General features: G+C 40.2%; 1 protein-coding gene across 1 annotated transcript in view; it reads left to right on the forward strand.

Moving 5' to 3' along the window:
- The window catches only part of LOC125096200 (phospholipid-transporting ATPase IB-like), a 659,532-nt gene that overhangs the window by 138,966 nt on the left and 500,662 nt on the right, over positions 1–19,904 (forward strand). Inside the window, exons 3-9 of the mRNA XM_047722948.1 lie at positions 7,288–7,387; positions 8,063–8,161; positions 9,131–9,176; positions 9,821–9,861; positions 14,643–14,716; positions 16,764–16,833; positions 18,505–18,632. Coding sequence (XP_047578904.1) covers positions 7,288–7,387; positions 8,063–8,161; positions 9,131–9,176; positions 9,821–9,861; positions 14,643–14,716; positions 16,764–16,833; positions 18,505–18,632 — 558 coding nt within the window. The remainder of the gene's footprint in view (positions 1–7,287; positions 7,388–8,062; positions 8,162–9,130; positions 9,177–9,820; positions 9,862–14,642; positions 14,717–16,763; positions 16,834–18,504; positions 18,633–19,904) is intronic.

Below are 19,904 nucleotides of genomic sequence, written 5' to 3' on the forward strand. Positions count from 1 at the left end.
TTTAGAACTGCTTGTCTAAGAGGTGGAAGGTTTCCCTGGTGGCATGCTTTGTGCTCAAAATGTTATTGTCTCTCTGTTCTCTTCTTCCCTGTCCACATTTCCATAGAAGTATTGAAATAAATGCTTTGTGTCCAGAGCTATTTATTGAATAATGCATTATGTAAACTAGAACAGATTTTAAAATATGATAGGAATAGGACACTTACATGATTTAGTAGGAATTAAAGGGAATCTCTCTTTGGTGCAGTTATGTTCACATGCATATTTATAAGTTGATTGATTAGAGCTCAGCTCATTTTTCTCATTAGATGTGTATTATAAAGAATATGCTGAAGAGGTCTAGGTAAGCCATAATAAAGTGCTATGAAGAAGTAGATTACTAATAGCACTGGTTCAGGTCCAGTTACTGCGTTCTGGGAATAAGCTATAAGGGGGGCAGTATTTTTCCCCAGCTGTAGACTAAAAAATAGGAAAAGTGTTGAAAGTAAAAATATCATTGTTGTCAAGTGAGCTTCTTAACCTTTGATGGTAACTGGCTAAATTGCAGTAGTTCAGGCAAACGAAGTGATAATTTCTAGTGAAGGGATCCTGTCCTGTTTATATGTAGGAGTTTCTATATTGGAGAGGATTCCCAGAATATAATTTGGGAGGGTTGGTTGGCAAAGCACCAGGAGTCCGGGCTCCCCATAAAGGGCCATAGGCTTTGCTGTCCGTTGGCATGTCCTCTGGGGTGACTCCCAGCTGTGCCATGTTGTCCATTGTCAACAGAAATGGCAGGGGGTCTGCTGGCCTTTGCATTTAGTGTCTCATTCACTCTTGATCTTTTCTGGGAGTTAGTTTAATACACTAAATGATAAAGGAATTAATCTGTTGATGTAGATATGAACAACTTTCCTAGGACTCCATGTTTTCTTGTCGTCTACCTCCAATAATCTAGAGCTCCTTGCTGAGGGAGTATTTTGGGAGGAGGAAGGTGAATGGCATCTTATAAGACCTGGGTGGAATGGAAGGTTTCCAGAACATGATCATGGAGCACTGGTTTAGCTCAGTCAGCCTCCTGTGGACTTATTTAAAATGACCCTCTTCTCTTTCAGTCAGTATTGAGCATTTACTGTGCATGGGACACATCAAGAGAATGTAATGTCCGTGTAATGCAGGAGACTAGAAACAATGCTTGCTTTTGGCTGTATGTGTACCTCAGGTGGATTTGCTGTTTTTCATTTCAAAGATGAGGGGTAAGCTAGTTTAATTTCTGGGTTTCTGGAGGCTTATTTTATTTTATTTTTTTAAAGATTTTATTTATTTATCTGAGAGAAAGAGAGAGAGAGAGAGAGAGACAGAGAGAGAGAATGAGAGAGGAGAAGGTTAGAGGGAGAAGCAGACTCCCCATGGAGCTGGGAGCCTGATGTGGGACTCGATCCCAGGACTCTGGGATCATGACCTGAGCCGAAGGCAGTCACCTAACCAACTGAGCCACCTGGGTGCGCTGGAGGCTTGTTATAGGGGGAAGTTGCACTTTGAACCCTTACTGCATTTTAGGTGTGCCTTTGGAGAACAGTTGTTAGCTCGGGTTTTTCTCACAGCTAGAAAATCGTACTGGAGCTTCATGTCTGTGTTCTTGGTTTGTGCTGCATTCTGGAGATCAGATTTGCACAGTGCTTTGTGATTTGTGGCAGGTGTAGCCCCAGACCCACTTTTCTGCCAGGCCCTATTTTCTGTATGAGCTGTTTCCCATATTCGCCATATCCTAAGAGTGTCTAAGAGGACTGCGCCCACCATACACATAACTGAGTTCTATCCCGCCCCCCAGCCACATTTCCCCAGGGGATGGGGTTCCCAGGTTGCTGTTGTTGTCAGATCTTGTTGTCTTAGAATCCAGAGGTTTCCTGTTCCTGAGAAAAAAAGGCCAGCATGTGGTCATGCTGGTCTCTCCATGCTTCTCCACGTGGCTCCGCCCACGTTGGCCCCTTCCTGCCCCTCCCAAGGAGCAACACAAGCTCTCCCATGCAGCAATTTGTGGTTGCTATTCTTTCACTCTCTTTCCCTGTGTCCCCGGGCAGACGTTCTTGCCAGTTCATCTCTTCCAGGCTCAGCACACCCATCACCTTCTCAGTGAAACATTCCCTGATCATGCCACAGAGAATTGTGCCCCTTCCGCTGCCTTCCACCCATGTCCCCCTCTGCATCCTCCTTCCCTGATTGATTTGCCTCCACAGTATTTATCACATGTATCCTGTTGTATATTTTTTTCAGGCTGATTTTTCCTCTAGAATGTAATTCCCTTGAGGGTCTGCATCCTCGACCAGTTGGTTCCCTGCGGTGCCTGGCACAGTGCCTGGTACATAGATAGGGCTCAGCAAATATCTGTTGAAGGAAGGCTTGTTGGATTTTTGACAGACTTCTTATTCATGCCACCCTATTTCAGGTAACATCAGTCTGACATGTTTAGACAGAATCTGAGTAAACCACAGGAAACCCTTGTTTTTCCCCTGGTCATTTGTCCCTATCCGCTAGGTTCTAAGATGCGCTAAATACCTGGAACCACTTGCAGCCAGGTCCTGTCCTTGCTGTGAACAGCCTTCCTGGCAAGAGTGCTGACACATGTGGTCTGAGTGGGAATCTTTTGGGGGTGACTCCTTCACCTGGGTGAACAAACTCTTCTGTTGGGAAGCCCCTTCACTGACCCATTTCACCCTGTGGATTGTTCTTTCCCCTGCTACAGTGGATGGTAAATGTTTCTTTCCTTTTTATGTCTTACTGTGTTCCTTTTATGTCTTACTGTGTTCAGCTGGATTGACTTCATGTAGGAGATTTGAACAAATCTACCTGTTCAAGGGTGTTGCTGGTCAGACTGTGGTCCTTGGATCAGCAGCATTGATCTCACTTGGAACTCTTTAGAAATTGAATCAAAATCTCAGGCCCACTCTAGACCCACTGAATCAGAATAGGCACATACTGGTTAATTTCATGTGCAACCTGACTGGGCCATAGGGCCCAGATGTTTGGTCAAACATTATTGTAGGTGTTTCTGTGAAGGTATTTTTGAATGAGATGAATGTTTAAATTGGTAGAGTTTGGATGCAGCAGATGACCCTCTACTGTGGGTGGGCCTCATTCAGTCAGTTAAAAGCCTGAATAGAACAAAGTCTGACCTTCCTGGACAAGAAGGAATTCTGCCATCTGATAGCCTTCAGACTCGAAGGACAACATGAGATCTTCTCCTGGGTCTCCAGTCTGCCAGCCCACTCTGCAGATTTTAGACTTGGCAAGACTCCACAAATGTGTAAATCAATTCCTTAAAATGATTCTCTCTCTGTATATACATTCCTGTTGGTTCTGTTTCTCTGGAGACCCTGACTAATATATTTTAACAAGACCCCCCCAGGTGATTTGTATGCATCCTTAAGTTGTATGCATCCTCTTCCAGTAGGATGATTTTGATGGGTGCTGCTTTTAGCTGATTGTACTTTTATGTGTTAACATCTGTAACAGGACACATCAGGTTGTATATCAAGATAATTATTTTACTACTACACAGTAGCCATCTCTTATGTGAATGTCAGTTTCTCTGAATTATTGACTATTATTGACTATGCTCATTCTATTTGAGTCTGAAAATATTTTAGACTCACTTTTCTATTTCGACTAGAATAAAAGTTAGTATACTTTCCTTCCCCCTCTTATCTTTGGTTTTCTCATATAAATGGGATCTCTTTCTGCTCCAACCATCTACTTTTATGGTATTTCAGAGACATACTTAGTAATGGACTCAAGTGGGAAATATTCACACAAAGATCAGGTCATCTGCCAACAGTGTATGTGTGTCTGTTTCATACAGATAGAATCTGGGGTTCAAATGTTTTAGTCAGACTACATTATAAGATGCTTTCTAGTCTTAGAGTATATGATTTTCATGTTTCCTTTATGATAATGTTGTTTGCTTTATTTCAATGGGCAGTGCACCATAAAGGAATGCATGGTGCTCTGTTTGAATTTGTCCTCTAAATTGCAATGAAAAGAACTTTGTACCATGAGCTTATCATGTGCATGAGTATGGTATATTTTCTATACCCTACACTTTTTTTTTCTGTTTCTGAAATTTTAACTATGAAATTAATAACATTACATATATACATCAAATATAGGCAAAATTTCTTTTTATGGGCCATAAAGTGATAGTTTTCCTATGTTAATTTAAAATAAATCTAACATAATTTTTAGTAGTGACCTTTACTCACTCTCAATTTACTCACATGTTCTGCCTGTACTCAAATTTAACAGTTTGCATATAAACATTGTAGTGTTCATTTCTTTATTACATTTAATTGGTCTCAATTTGTGAGTCATACCCTACACTTTAATAAGCTTGATTTGAGCTAGTTTCTTCTGTCTGGCAAAATTTCACAGTGATATCCTATACCTCAAAGTGCTACATAAGTGAGTAGGGGCTCCATGCAAGCACATTTTCTAGCAGGCTCTAGCAGATATCACTTCAAAGGTCAGACTCTTTTTTGGACTGTCTTAAAAATGGTTTTCATATACTTTTTAAATATGTATATTTAATATGCAAAAGAAGACCCTTGGCTCTTCTATTTTGGTGCTTCTAATTTGTGTATTTGAAACCTGCTAGATAACTTTGCTACAATATATTTCATTTAAGAGTTGTTTTCAGAAGGCAAGTAAGAAGTCAAGCAGGTTTACTCTTATGGATAAATCTTCAAGCAGCCAAAAGGCAAATGGTTCATTTTGCCCCTTCAGCTTCTCAATTTATGCCTTTGGATTATTTCATTGTTCATTGATTATCTGCTATGTGGTAGGAACATGCAAAGTTTAAGTGAGCATTCTTAATGTTCCCAGAATCTATTCTGGGAATAGATAAATAAAATACCAAACAAAGCAGAGACTGTATAAGGTGGTTGTAAACACCAGCCTTGGGCTTGGAGGAAGAAGAATCTTTGTGATTTGATCAAACTTAATGGAAGATATAGGTTTGAATGGGAGAATAAGATGGGAAGGGCCGTTTAGGTATAGAGAGACCATGTGGATGTCCCAGGCGGAAGCAACAATGTGAGCATCTATAGATTCAACACAAATTAAATCCTCAAGGGAGAAAAGACAGTCTCTTCAATAAGTGGTGCTGGGGTAATTGGACTTTCATATGTAAAAAAATGAAACTGGACCCCTCTTTTTACACCACTTACAGAAATTAATTTGAAATAGGTTAAAGACTAAAACATAAGACTCGAAGCCATGGAACTCCTGGAAGAAAACATAGGGACAAAGCTCCTTGACATGGGTTTTGATGATGATTTTTTGGATGTGACATCTAAAGCAAGAGCAACAAAATAAAAAGGGAGACTATATCCAACTAAAAAGCTTCTGCCCAGCAAAAGAAACCACCAAATAAAGTGCAAAGAGAACCTTTGGAATGGGAAAAATATTTGCAAACCATATAACTGATAGGGGGCTAATATGTAATCTATATAAAGAACTCATATAGCTCAATGGCAAAAAAAAAATAACCAGTTAAAAAATGGGCAAAATACATGAATAGATGTTTATCCAAAGAAGATACATGAAAAACCAACAGGTACATGAAAGATGCCCAACATCACTGGTCATTAGAGAAATGCAAATTAAAACCATAAGGTCCTATCATGTCACACCTGGTTTGGATAGTCATCATCAAAAAGGTAAGAGATAACAAAAGCTGGCATTGATAGAAAAGGGAACCCTCTTGGTGGGACTCTAAACTGGTGCAGGCACTATGGGAACAGGTATGGAGTTTCCTCAAAAAATTAAATAGAACTACCCCTATGATTCAGCAGTTCAACTTTTGGGACTATATCCAAAGGAAATAAAAACACTAACTTAAAAGGATATCTCCACCACCATGTTCATAGCAGCAGTGTTTACAACCACCAAGACGTGGAAATAGCCCAAGTGTCCACTGATGGATGAAGAGGTTGTGGTATATACATAAAGTGGAATATTACTCAGCCATAGAAAATGAAGGAATCCTACCGTTTGTGACATGGATAGACCTTGAAGGCATGCTAAGTAAATAAGAAAAGAAAGACCTATTATATGATCTCACACACATGGAATCTAAAGAAACAAAACAAATCTAAACTCATAGAAAAAGATAAGACTTGTGATTACCAGAATTTGGGGCGGGGGGAGGAATTAGAGAAGGTGGTGCAAAGGTATAACCTCCAGTTGTAAGATAAATGCATATAAGGAGTGTAATATACAACAGGATGCACTAGCTACCACTGCTGTATTGTATTTATGAAAGTTCATTTTTTCCCCTTTTTTCTTGTACCCATATGAGAAGATGGGTGTTCACGGAACCTGCTGTGGTAACCATTTCACTATGTATGTAAATGAGAACATCCTGCTGTATGTCTGAAGTGATGCAGTGATGTATGTCAATTATTTCTCAATAAAACTGGAAAAAAATTCCAAATAGGCATGAGCAAAGGTGGCCAAATGAAGGGTATGATGAGAATGGAGTTTATTCCACTGTGGTTGAACAAAAAAACACCCATGGTACGTATCTAGAGGGACTCATTGACCTGTTATGCACATGCCTGAGACCCAGAACTTCCTTTATGGACTTGACTTGCTACCTCAAATCAGTGGCTTTATATTAAGAATCGTCTCATGTCACCAACCCTGGAATAATTCTACTAGCTTGTGTGAATCGCTCAATTGGTGTTTCTATCTCACTCTTTATTTCAGTGTTCTTGTTTTTTGTGGTATTTGGGATCTTTGAAACATATCTTCCTTTAGCAAATATTCTTTTTTTTTTTAAATTATTTATTTAGAGAGAGAAAGGGCGGGAACAGGGAGAGAGAGGATCTCAAGCAGACTCCCTGCTGATCATAGAGCCCCATGCAGAGCTCGATCTCACGACCCATGAGATCATGACCTGTGCCAAAACCAAGAGTTGGATGCTCAACCAACCGAGCCACCCAGGTGTCCTGGGGGAATACTCTTGATGTGTTTACTGTAGCTCCTAGAAGGCAGGTCAATCTCTCTGCTTACACTGTGTGAATAGTAAATACATCTAAGTCAGAGAACAAAGGTCACATTAGAAGATTTTCTTGTCAGGTGCGTCCTTTTACAAAATCTTTATGGGATAGGGCAAGCACAACAATTTTCTTTTCCTAAATTCTGAGGTATTTTATTTTTAAAACCACTTGTAAAGTTCTCACAATTTTCCGTTTTCTCTGTAGATTTTGCATCTGTGGCTGACAGTAGCATTTTTCTTTGTGCTTCTAGTACGGCCAAGTACAGCGTGTTGACGTTTCTACCTCGATTCTTGTATGAGCAGATTAGAAGAGCTGCTAATGCCTTCTTCCTCTTCATTGCCTTATTACAGGTAATGCTTTTTAAAAAGTGATTTAAAATTCATAATGTTAGTTACATGCAAAATGGGATTTTGCTAAAAGGTCACTTAACTGAAAGTGTCGTCATACTTGAATGTAATTTACCCTCTCATCTGGTCATCGTTTTCATGCACAGACATGATCCCTGCATGAAGGCAGACTTCTTTAGATGTTGCCATAAGGATAATGGCAGTTGCTAAAGAGGCACTGAAAAGTGTCCCAAAAGCCATACTTTTTTTTTTTTTAAAGATTTTATTTATTTATTTGACAGAGAGAAATCACAAGTAAGCAGAGAGGCAGGCAGAGAGAGAGGAGGAAGCAGGCTCCCTGCTGAGCAGAAAGCCCGATGCGGGGCTCGAACCCAGGACCTGGGATCATGACCTGAGCCGAAGGCAGCGGCTTAACCCACTGAGCCACTCAGGCACTCCTAAAAGCCATACTTTTGACCCCTTTCAGTCCTAAACAACATAGCAATGTTAGATAAGATTTTTAAAATATGTAAAACACATAGCTAGTTTTTAAAAGAAGGTAATCCCTTTCGTATAACAGAAATGGAACAGAACTTCAAAAGAGCGAGTGGTGAGTGTCATATTTTCTTTTTTGTATAGAGGGTTTTGACTTCAAAATTTTAATTTGTCAACTTCCTCTTTTGGTCTCTTGTCTTACAGCAAATTCCCGACGTATCTCCAACAGGAAGATATACCACCCTGGTGCCATTGATCATTATTTTAACAATTGCAGGCATCAAAGAGATTGTAGAAGATTTTGTAAGTCTTTGCTTTCATAGAATTAAAACCTTCTATTGGATATAACTTGTAATTTATTTGTTGATCTGTTTTTCTTTGTCAAAGATAGGAAATTAATCACTAACTTAACCAGTCTCTCAAGGCTCATGATGGTATTTTTGGGGAAGGAACGCATACACACAGTGTCTTAAATATCTATACAGGGACACAGAAGTAGTTCAAACTGTGTTTTCTAATGTTAGCTCTGTAAACCCTCTTTGATTTTTATCACTGATGTTCCTATCCATCTTTAGAGCTTGCTAATTTGGGTATCAAAAGGATGGTATTGCTGCCTAGTATAGCAGCATTGGGCTGGCTGTGCCTGAGGTAATTTTATGAATCTTCTCTCTCCTCAGACTTATCTTGGTGTATCTCCAGGTTCAATGGCTACAGCCATATTCATGCTTTCTCCCCTTTTCTCCATCTGTGGTCTTCCCTCCAGGGTCTTTCTCTTCCTCTTTACCCCTCCCTCCCTCCCTCCTCTACCTCTGTGTCTCCTTTTCACACTCTCGCACATACACTCATACACATTATGTACATTTTTCTGGGAATAGATAAATAAATGGAATACAAATCAGAGGTACTTTGCTCACAAAGTTCTTTATCAGTAGAATGAATTCAGTTGCTGAATTTATCATACTGAATACTTCTTTTAGTCTGATCTAAAAGAAACGAGGTGTGAGAAGTCTCATACTTCAGAGTGCTTATTCCTTGTTGGAACCAAAATGTCATAGCTGACACCAGAGGAGACTGCATCCACGTTTGGGACATTTGTCTACTGAATTTAGGGAGTGAGGCCGGGTCACAAACTTCTGAGCTGAGTTTCACAGGGTTCGCATTGCTACTGGTCTCTTTCCTGGAACCCTGTTTCTCTCCTGATCTATTGTTGCTGTTTCACTGATGCATTTGGAACTTTTCAATCTAAGAACTTCCTTTTCTTTCTGGTAACAGAAGCGGCATAAGGCAGACAATGCAGTGAACAAAAAGAAAACAATAGGTAAGACACCAGGCTGAGTTCCTTTTCCTGCTAGAAAGCTTCAGACCCACATTTAAGGCATTTAAAATAAGTAGCTAATGGTATTGAGATAAGTGGAGGGAAATGATCTATGAAATATTTTAAAGAAATAGCAAAATTTCAAACCAGTCCAACAAAATATGAGTCCTGGCTCTAAGATTTGAAGGGAATTTGTCTGTTTTAGAAATTTAGAAAAGGTGATAATTTTCAGGAGCTTAGATATACTTTAGGTCTGTAAAAAGTCCAAACATTCACATCCTTGGTTTATAATTGCTCCCTACTGCTCTATTTTTTGTTGTATTGATTTTTAGAACATTAGGTCTGTATTGTGTATGTGTGTATGTGTGTGTTTAATCTCATAATAACAGGGTGATATTTTTCTCCTTGGATAAATATGGCTAGTTTTAACTTACATGCATGTATCTCTATATGTGTGTTTATTAATATATATATGGTATGTGGGTTGGGGCTCCATTTTGAGGAGTGATGTGGTATGCCTTTATGTCTAAAGATATGGTATGTTGGAATTAAATTGAATTTTGAAAGGAACCTCTTAGATTTTATAAAGCTCATTTTATTTTGGTTATCACCAATATTAACTGGCACATTGTTTTTTTCCTTTTCAGTGTTAAGAAATGGTATGTGGCATACCATTATGTGGAAAGAGGTAAAAACTCTAGGAAACAAATTGAGGGTTGCTGGAGGGGAGGGGGTGGGGGTAATTGGGTGATGGGCATTAAGGAGGACATGTGCTGTGATGAGCACTGGGTGTGATATACAACTGATAAATTATTGAACACTACATCTGAAACTAATGATGTACTATATTTTGGCTAATTGAATTTAAATAAAACATTTTAAAAAATCCTAATTTTAAAGATCTGCCAGAAAGTACTGGTTTGGGGACTTATAATTAATTGCTAGTATTGCTTGCAATAGATAAAATTTGGCTTAAGACATCACTCATCTCTCATGTAAGTTTTATGTCGTGGAGTTTCCCATGAGGTTTACTTAGAACTGCTGCCCAATGACTCGGTTCCCTGCTTTTTCTGGAAAATGCTCACTGTGTCTGTTCATAGTTGTGAAATTTGTTGCTCCTGATGGATACTTCTGAAATATCAAAGCATTCTCTAGTTTCCAACTCCAATCCAAGAAACCTTTTCCCTGTCCTTCTCTTCTCAACTAAATCCAGTTTTGTTTTGTTTGTTTTTTAAGATTTTTCTAACTTTGGAGAATCTCATTTCTAATGTTTTTGGTGGGAAGAGTTTTGGATTTAAGATTTTACAGTGAAATGTACACAGAGGTGGAATGGGGGTTGGAAGCCAGCCTGTTTCTATTCTGAACTTGGTTATCATGACGAGTAGTGACTGCTCTTAACTTAACGGTAGTGAGAAGGGTTTGTCTCCACGTTACTGGAAACATGAGATTGGGAGGGCTTGGGGGTGGTGAGGGGTTTTGGTTGTTTATAGTGATGAATAGATAATGTAGAAGAAATATGCTGTGCCATCTGGGTGTCTTGCATCTGATAAAGTTAGCTTTTTAAGTGAGCCTCTGTTTTACCTGGAACTTCTTAATGGTCACGAGGTGGTTTTTGCGGGGGGTGACTCTCATGACCTCAGGATTTGAGGCTCATTACTATGATTTCAAGAGAAAACTGCTTTTTAGAAGATCCACTTAACCACAGTTTCTCCTGCTAACCATTTAATAAGCAGCATTTTTATGCTTCTCTGATCTTTTTTACTCCACAAAATCCCTGTGATACAGTAACCGCAGCCCTCAGTTTAGTTTGTGTTTTGTTTACTTTATTATAAGAGAACGATGAAATCTCTTTATATTGTTTTGTGATAACACCTCAACCTTTGTAGTAATCTAGGAGTCCTGTAATGTCAGTACTAATCGACCTCTCTCTTATTGGAAGTCTGTGGTTCTTGGCCAAGTGGTTGGAAATTCTTGACCTCATAGAGGTTAGAAATGCTCCGAGTGTTATGGGGGTTCAGGGATTCCCACTGCACTTAGGAATGGCCTCTGTTTCTCCAAGTGCTTCCTGACACTACCCCCCCCCCACCCCCCAGAAAGGCGCGAACTGTAACGGGAGTGAAGAATCATTTGGATTCGGGATGTTTGCACTACTTGAAACAGTAGAGAATGGAGTGATGATCTCTGAATTCTGGATCCAGGAGTTGATGGCCTCACAGACCCCTAAAGCTTGTTACCATTTCCTACACACATTCAAAGTTAAAAAAATCCCAAACCAAATACCTGTTATATGCTTTGCCACAAATGTTTTTATTTCAATTAAAATGCTTTTTGTTTGTCTTGGTGGAGCTCTTAGTACGTCCCCAAGGTGGTTTTAGGCACTGGTGATGCAAGTAAGAGTAAAGCATGGCCCCTGCCATTAGGGAGCAGCCCACCATGGTTCTCAGCCTTCAGTGGGCGTCCAAGTCGCTTGACTGGCAGGTCTAACACTGATTGCTGTGCTGGCCGTACTCAGAATTTCTGATTGGGGTGTTCCACTGGCCCCGGAATTTGCATTTGTAACAAGTTCCCAGGTGAGGCTGACACTACTGTCCCCCAAACCACTGGTGTCGTGGCAGTGGCAGGTAGCTGGGGGAATGCGGTGTGGGTGCTGAGCTCTGAGTGGGGCATGCTTCTGGAACATCTGGGAGGGTGGGCAAGTCTGAACCCATCAGTTCAGAAGAGCAAAGTCTTCTCTCCTGTGATATTCTGATGTTCTTCTGAAGGATGAATGAGAGATAACTATTTTAGGAGGGAAATTCTGTTCAAGACAGAGGGAACCGGGTGAAAGTCTGAGGAAAGCCAGGCACCTCCGCAGAGCGGCTCAGAACAGGGATGAGAATATGGGAGAAGGCAGGCAATAAGAAGTACCAAGCCCCAGAGCTGTCAGCCAAGGTGGACGTGACTATAAGTTTTCCAAAGCAATACAGCGCTCATCGGAAATGCTGAGCTTGCATTGGCCATCCCCTGGGCTGTAGCAGAATAGAAGGCTGGGAGACAGCTCTTTAGGGCAACTTGATAGCTTTGGTTGACTTTGAGAAGGCCTTTGAGCTTGTTCTTCAAAATTAAGAAGCTTAAGAAATCCTTTGAGGCTAGGGTGGATTCAGGCACCTAGAGGGGCTCTTTCTCACCTTAAGAATTCTCATTTGGGAAACTTCACACAGTCAAGGGACAACCGCGCATGAGAACACAAAATAGAAAACGATTTTCAAACACATTTCCAACCAAGTAGTTTTTCATGTGCATGGAATTTCTTAGTACTCTGTTACTGTGATATGAATATTTCTTTTTTTTTTTTTTAAGATTTTATTTATTTATTTGACAGACAGAGATCACAAGTAGGCAGAGAGGCAGGCAGAGAGAGAGAGGAGGAAGCAGGCTCCCCGCGGAGCAGAGAGCCTGATGTGGGGCTCAATCCCAGAACCCTGGGATCATGACCTGAGCTGAAGGCAGAGGCTTTAACCCACTGAAACACCCAGGCGCCCCTGGGATATGAATATTTCTTTAGTTAACTAACTAAGATTGGAGAAAGCCATAATTTCCCTTGTCCTTCCACTGAATTAAGAGAAAAATTCACTGTCTTTTTGTTTTTTTTTGAAAACACGACCGATTTTCCTTTCTAGTTTTTAACTAATAGCTTCTTCTGATTTTTTCCATGTAATTAAACTATTAATGTAAAATACTTTTTACATTTAGAAACATTTTCAATTTTCATAAGCATTCCTTGCTGTTGTACGGCTGGTTGTTAAAATAGTTCTGTGGCACCTATTCTTTAATACTGTCTTTATTGTGAAATATGGAATATACTTAAAGGCCTATGACTTTTTTGCCTTTAAATTGATACTAGCTTCAAATTTATATTGGTTCTGGAATTTAACATTTAACCCCCCTCTGTACATTGAGCCTGGTTCCTTACTTCCCCACATGCTTCGTAGTGGTTCTATTCAAAACACTAGGACATGTTTTTAGAAAACTCTCCTTTTCCCTAATGAAGAGTTAACTATAGGCACCTGCCAGTGCCATTCTCTTAGCTTGCAAGATCCAGGAGTCTTTCATGAATATTAGTTTCATAAGTATTTCAGAAGTATTCAGTTTGAAATTCTTGATTTCTAGGAGAATAGTAACATGCATTAGAATAAGAAGTAAGGCATAGAGCCCATTTTGAGTTTTGAACTTACGTGTGCTGAGAACAGCCTTTGTTCTTATGCTATCTGAGAATCGTGACCTGTCTGACTTTCACACTCATAATGTCCATTGATTGTACTCCTGCTGATAGAGACTAGCACTTAGCATAATGCCTATTTCAGGCAGGTGCTTGCAAATACTTCCTTAATCATTGCATCAGCCCTACAAGGTGAGTGTTAATCTTTCTCCATTTTACAAGTGAGGACCCTCCCTAGAGCTCACAGAGGTGAAGAACTTCCCCAGATCCCAGGCTAGTGTGTCTGGGAAGCTCGGATCTGAACCTCAGCCTGCCTGGCTTGAAAGCCCATATTCTCCTAGCTGGGTGCTTCTGTGACGTCATATAAAGGATTTATAAGCCCGTGGCCCTGGTGCCAGATTAAGGCCTTTTACCTTAGCTTGGGGTCTTATGTCTGGTGAGTCTGTTTTCCTACGTGGTCTCTGACTTTGGCTGTGACTCTTTTTCTTGTTGAAGTTCTTGAGGCTATACAAATCTTTGTTTTAAGTGGTATGTTTCCAGGGGACCTTTAGATGCACTGTTTGCAGTGAATTCAGTATTGCCTTGTAATCAGACCACTGGCCAGTTACTCGGTTTTCAATCTTGGGTCTAACAATCACTGACTGTGTGACTTGATCCAGTTATTTCTCTTTGAGCCTCAGTTTCCCCATTTGTAAAATGGAGAAAATTTATGTGTGTTAACTCATTGATTCTTGTAATAACCCCATGAAATATGTGCTCTCAACCTCATTTTATATATATGGATGAGAAGACTGATGCACAAAGAGTTTCCATAACTTGCTCCAGGTTACTCAGGGCTAGTAAGGAGTCCAGCTCGGGGATTTGAGCCCCGCATGCAGGCTGGCTCTGGAGCTGTGCACTTAACCATGCTCCCCTACTGTATACAGCTGGAGGATCGTCCCAGAGTTCAAGAGTGCTATTGACAAGTGGATGGAATAATTGTAAGAAAATGAGATCTTGATAGTTGTTCTGACTCTTCTCTTCTCTTACTGTCCTTTTCTGTTTTTGTTTTTTTCTTTTTCATTCATCGTCACTGCCGAAAGGCAATATTACCATTTGTATTGAAAAATTTTTGTTCTGTTCTTGTCAAGGAAAATAATTTGGGTTCTGTCTTAAGCTTTCTGGCATAATTAATTATATAGTAATTTTTCCTTCAAATATTTAACCAACTTAAAGACTGTTTGTGCTTTCCTGTCTTTCATGCTTCTCTGTCCTTGTCCCTGGTTTTCTAGGTGGCGGTGGGAGACATTGTGAAGGTCGTCAATGGGCAGTACCTCCCAGCAGACATGGCCCTGCTGTCCTCCAGGTCAGGTGTGCAAGCGGGCACATCGTTTCAAATAAACGTGAACAATAAAACATTAAGTGGTGACTACAGGAATCACAAGCCAGCCTTTCCCTTCCACCCCTGGAGGCACTAGCCTTTTCTCTTTGGCCTCTTCTTCAGTTACTTGTTATTTTCCTTCTTTTGTTCCTACCTTAATCCTAAATTTCCTTTCTCCCATTCATCCCCTTGTACTTCTGTAGAAGTCTTTCAGATGTATCGATTCATTTTACTTTCATAGCCGTTCTGGGCTATTCCTCACTCATAGGAGGCGCTCCAGAGCAGTGGAGTGATTCCGTCAGTATCACGCAGACTATAAGGCTTGAGAACCAGTCTCCTGTGGGTCTAGCCAGGAGTCTTCCCCTGGGGCCAGGGCCTCCTTTACGAGCTGCTCAGAGATCCAGGCCATGTTCACAGCAGAGACATGACCTGTGATTGGTGTTGCCCCTTATCCATCCACACTGTGTCCCCTTTCTAACCAAGTGTATGGCCATGCTCTCCAGGCAGTTCCATGCTGGCAGTGTATCACTAATCACTAACTGACATGAATAATGGACGATGAAGTCCTTGACTTTTCCTTGGCTTGATACATGAAAGTATACATCAAAGATGGAGTGCTACAATTAGTATATGAATAAATTCTTTTCTTGTGTTTCAAGTTTAATTCTATGATAAGACTCAAACTTCCTATGTTATTGTGCTGCAGGGAATCCTAGATGCTCGCGTTGTTGGCATTTTCTTTGAATGCAGACAGTGTTTGTTTTATTGGATTTGATCATACATTGGATTCTAAGCATTAGCATTGAATTTTCTGCTCAAGATAAAAGGTTTAAAAATGGGATCCTGGGCCCATAGAGAAGGAAGAGCACCATATGCATAGGGCAGGAATTGTGTTTGTCCCTATTGATTGGTAACAAGAGAAATAGTGAAATGTGGATCACTTGATGGTTTGGGGTATGTGTTTTCACTGTAACCCTCAGAAAACATGGTTTTAATATGAGATGGTTTGTCTGAGCTGACATGTTTCTAGGGTGCTCATTACTGTTTGAGTCTGTACATTCTGCTCATTTATAACTGAGTACATTATCCCATTTAATCTTTCCCCAAACCCTTGGTATCCCTGCTTCTTTATGCACGAGAAAACAGAAACGGATGAAACAACTTCCAAGTCCGCACAGCCCACAAGGGGAGCAGTAGGAGATTTTAACTTAGCCAGTGGGTCGCAGACTCCATTCTTTTGACCCACTAATTGTGAATAGAAATAGGACCACAGTATCTGCCAGGCTTATTGTATTTTCTTTTTAAGATTTTATTTATTTATTTGAGGGAGAAAGAGAAAGCATAAGCAGGAGGAGGGGCAGAGGGAGAGGGAGAAGCAGGTTCCCTGCTGACCAGGGATCCTGACACAAGACTCCATCCCAGGACTCTGGAATCATGACCTGACCTGAAGGCAGACACTTAACCCACTGGGACTCCCAGCCGCCCCTGCCATGCTTATTGTTATTCTTTAAGTGTTCTGTCCTTAAAACTGGGTGTTTTGATTAAAAAGTTACCTGTTGACATAGCAAAAGGTACAGGGAAGGAAAGGCTTGCCAAGCCTGTGTCTTGATTGCTAAATTCTGGTTGTGATGCTCTTCCACAGATGTGTTTGTACTGGCTGTGTCTAGGGTGGGTCTTTTGGTCAGGAGCAGGCCGAGTCTCAGACTTGAGTCATCCAAGCACAGTGGTGGGGTCTTAGCTGGAACATGTTGTGTTTCCCTTAACCCACCAGTCCTCTTCTCATTCTTCTTCAGTTATCTCTGCTACTTAAGGTAAATCATCCATTATGTGGGGCCCATAAGGGTGGATCATTGGGCAAACAACTTTGTGTTGGTGTTGAGCCTCAAGGGGGAGTGTCTTTCTGGACAATTACTACTAGAGTGGTTGAAGGGCCAGTCAGCAGACACCGTTTCCATGGTACAGACTTTTTGAGCTGTGAATTTGTGGAGGGGATCTCACTAAACTTTGGCTTTTTAAATTTCTCTCTCCGTAGTGAACCTCAGGCAATGTGTTACGTCGAAACAGCTAATCTAGATGGGGAGACAAACCTTAAAATACGTCAGGTAAAGTAATCTTTTATGACCTGTGTTGTTAAGGATACCCAAATTGCAAATTTGGTCCACTGTACTAGTCAGTATATTTTCTAGAGAAAAATGCCCTGCTCGAAAGGGTTCTGCCTTAACCCTAATGGAACCCATGGGAAGAACATGGCTTTTTATAATGAAGGGAGGCCCTTGAGAGAGATAGCAGCGTTAGGAAAAGTGAGCTTCATCCAAGTATGGGTCATGAAGGGTATCTTGCCTTAATTTATGTCTGATCTCTATTTCTGTTAGTATAGGTGGAAAGAAATCCTGTCAGCTGAGGTTGAGCTGTGTGGTGGAAAGGGTGTCATCTCTATGGAGAGGCACAATAGACAAGCTCTGGGTACCTTACTTTACATGGTAGTTTTAACTGAGACTTTAATTCTAGAAAGTAATATATTAGATGCAAAACTTTTATGCCTTAAAGCTGTTTTTACATATATTTTATTTTAAGATTTTATTTATTTATTTGACAGAGAGAGATCACAAGTAGACAGAGAGGCAGGCAGGAGGTAGGGGAAGCAGGCTCCCTGCTGAGCAGAGAACCCGATATGGGACTTGCTTCCAGGACCCTGAGATCATGACCTGAGCTGAAGGCAGAGGCTTAACCCACTGAGCTACCCAGGCGCCCCCTTACCATATATTTTAATTCTAGAATGGAAAATGGTCTTTACTGTAACACAAATTTTAAGCATTTGATGCTCAAATTTTCTGTTGAATGAAGTTGAATTTGATTAATTCTGTCTACCTGTCTTTCTTTTCTACCATAGATGTTTGATTTTGGTGGGGTTTTTGTCTTTGTCTTTTTTTTTTTTTTTTAAGATTTTATTTATTTATTTGACAGACAGAGATCACAAGCAGGCAGAGAGGCAGGCAGAGAGAGAGAGAGGAGGAAGCAGGCTCCCTGCGGAGCAGAGAGCCCGATGTGGGGCTCGATCCCAGGACCCTGGGATCATGACCTGAGCCGAAGGCAGAGGCTTTAACCCACTGAGCCACCCAGGCGCCCCTGTTTTTGTCTTTTGCTTTTAAAGAAGAGTTGCTGAGTACTAGATGTAATACTACTATAACATTATATTAAAAGAATGCTTTATTCTGTTTTTATGACTTGTATTAAAGGAGAGTTAATGAAGTGTTGTCTGCAAGGGGCTTGAGTACGTGGTTTCTTGAACATGGATTTTCCTAGCACGATGGGAGAATCCTTTTTTTTTTTTTTTTTTTAAGAATGACATATTTATTTATTTGTTTGACAGACAGATCACAAGTAGTCAGAGAGGCAGGTAGAGAGAGAGAGAGGAGGAAGCAGGCTCCCTGCTGAGCAGAGAAGCCCCATGCGGGGCTCCATCCCAGGACCCTGAGACCATGACCTGAGCTGGAGGCAGAGGCTTTAACCCACTGAGCCACCCAGGCTCCCCACGATGGGAGAATCTTAACTTTGCACTTCACTCTATTCTTTGGAAACTTTTGCGTTAGGTTGCTATGACACAGTCTGCCTGGAAGTCTATCTTGAAGGGCTGGTAGCTTGATTCATTAGCCTCCCCACCACTCTGTTTTAGAAGATCCATTATTTCCTTTGGATTAACAATGGGGATGCTGAATGTTGTCCCCAAACCCGGAAGATTGTATTCAGTTTCCTCTTTTGGTTTAATATATTAGGGTCTGAGTCACACTGCCGACATGCAAACAAGGGAAGTATTGATGAAGTTATCTGGAACTATAGAGTGTGAGGGACCCAACCGCCATCTCTATGACTTCACTGGAAACTTGCACATAGATGGAAAAAGGTATCACTTTTGCTTTTCTTAGTTTTTATTTTATTTTTTTGTTCTTAAGTGGGACTAAGAATTACTGCAATTGGTAAAATATTAGCTTTTTTTTTGGCTTCAAAATACTTTAAAACTGTGAGATTTCTTACATTTAGTTTAGATATGAGAGACTGAGATTTTCCTGAAGCACAATTTCAGTCAATATAAACCTTCCTTCCCTTAAATTTAAGGAAAGAACTTATTTTTGTCAAGAAAACAGCCCCAGGGTCTGAAATGAGATTAAAGGCACTGGCTGTTTTTCTGTGTGTCTTACCTACCAGGAAGTAGAGGTGGTTTGGGCTGCATAAAATTGTCCAGAAAAGCATAAGAGAAGCATATCAGGTGTAGGAGATCTAATCTATTTATTAGAGAAACATCTTTTTTTTTTTTTTTTTTTGACTAACATTCTTCTAAGTAGCATTTGTTTTTATAAAGTTGAATGGAAGAAACAGTAATTACTCTTCCTTTGGAATATTCACTGCCCTGTTGTCTATATTCCATTGTCTTTGTCCTCTTGGCATTTGTTTGAGTGTTGGAGAGTCATTTTTGTCATTCTGTTGGGGTGCAGTTCTCCCTTCTACCCGTCTTTAATCTGCATGCTCCTTACGGATGCTTCCCATCTTTGTATTTTGAACAGACACAAAGGGCAGGACCTAACCGTGGGAATCAACCCAAAATAACTATGACAGCTGCAACTGCTTTCTTGGTTTTCCTTTAGCATGCAGAGCCATTCAGTAGGCTCACCATTTTGAATTTCTACATTATCACTCAGCCTTTTATTTAACCATTAAGTCATCCTTGACAAATTTTGATATTCTAGATTTAGAGTCTATAAAATAAACTGGGTTTCCTCATGAATAAGCTTCTGGTTATTTTAGCAATTTTCTTTTTGGGTGTGGAGTTTTATACCCGGGTTTTAAGAGAACTACAATTCCCTCTAACATTTTATAAGAAAAATTATATATAAATATATATATACACCCCCACATACATATACATACATATGCAGGTATATGTATATATATATATTTTTTTTCTCTTGTAGTGATGAATGGATAGGATGAAACATTTTTGTGGGTCTTTTTCTTTTCTTTCTTTCTTTCTTTTTTTCTTTTTTTTTTTTTTTGTAGATGAAGGGAGTGGTAACCTTTATTGCCCCTCTGTCTCAGTGAAATAGTTCAAATCTGACTAAAAGAAACTACTGAATTAATTAATTAATTGTGGGTTTATGTTTAAGGGGGAAAGCTCATG

Source organism: Lutra lutra, chromosome 3, assembly GCF_902655055.1.
Source record: "Lutra lutra chromosome 3, mLutLut1.2, whole genome shotgun sequence".
Lineage (NCBI taxonomy): Eukaryota > Metazoa > Chordata > Mammalia > Carnivora > Mustelidae > Lutra > Lutra lutra.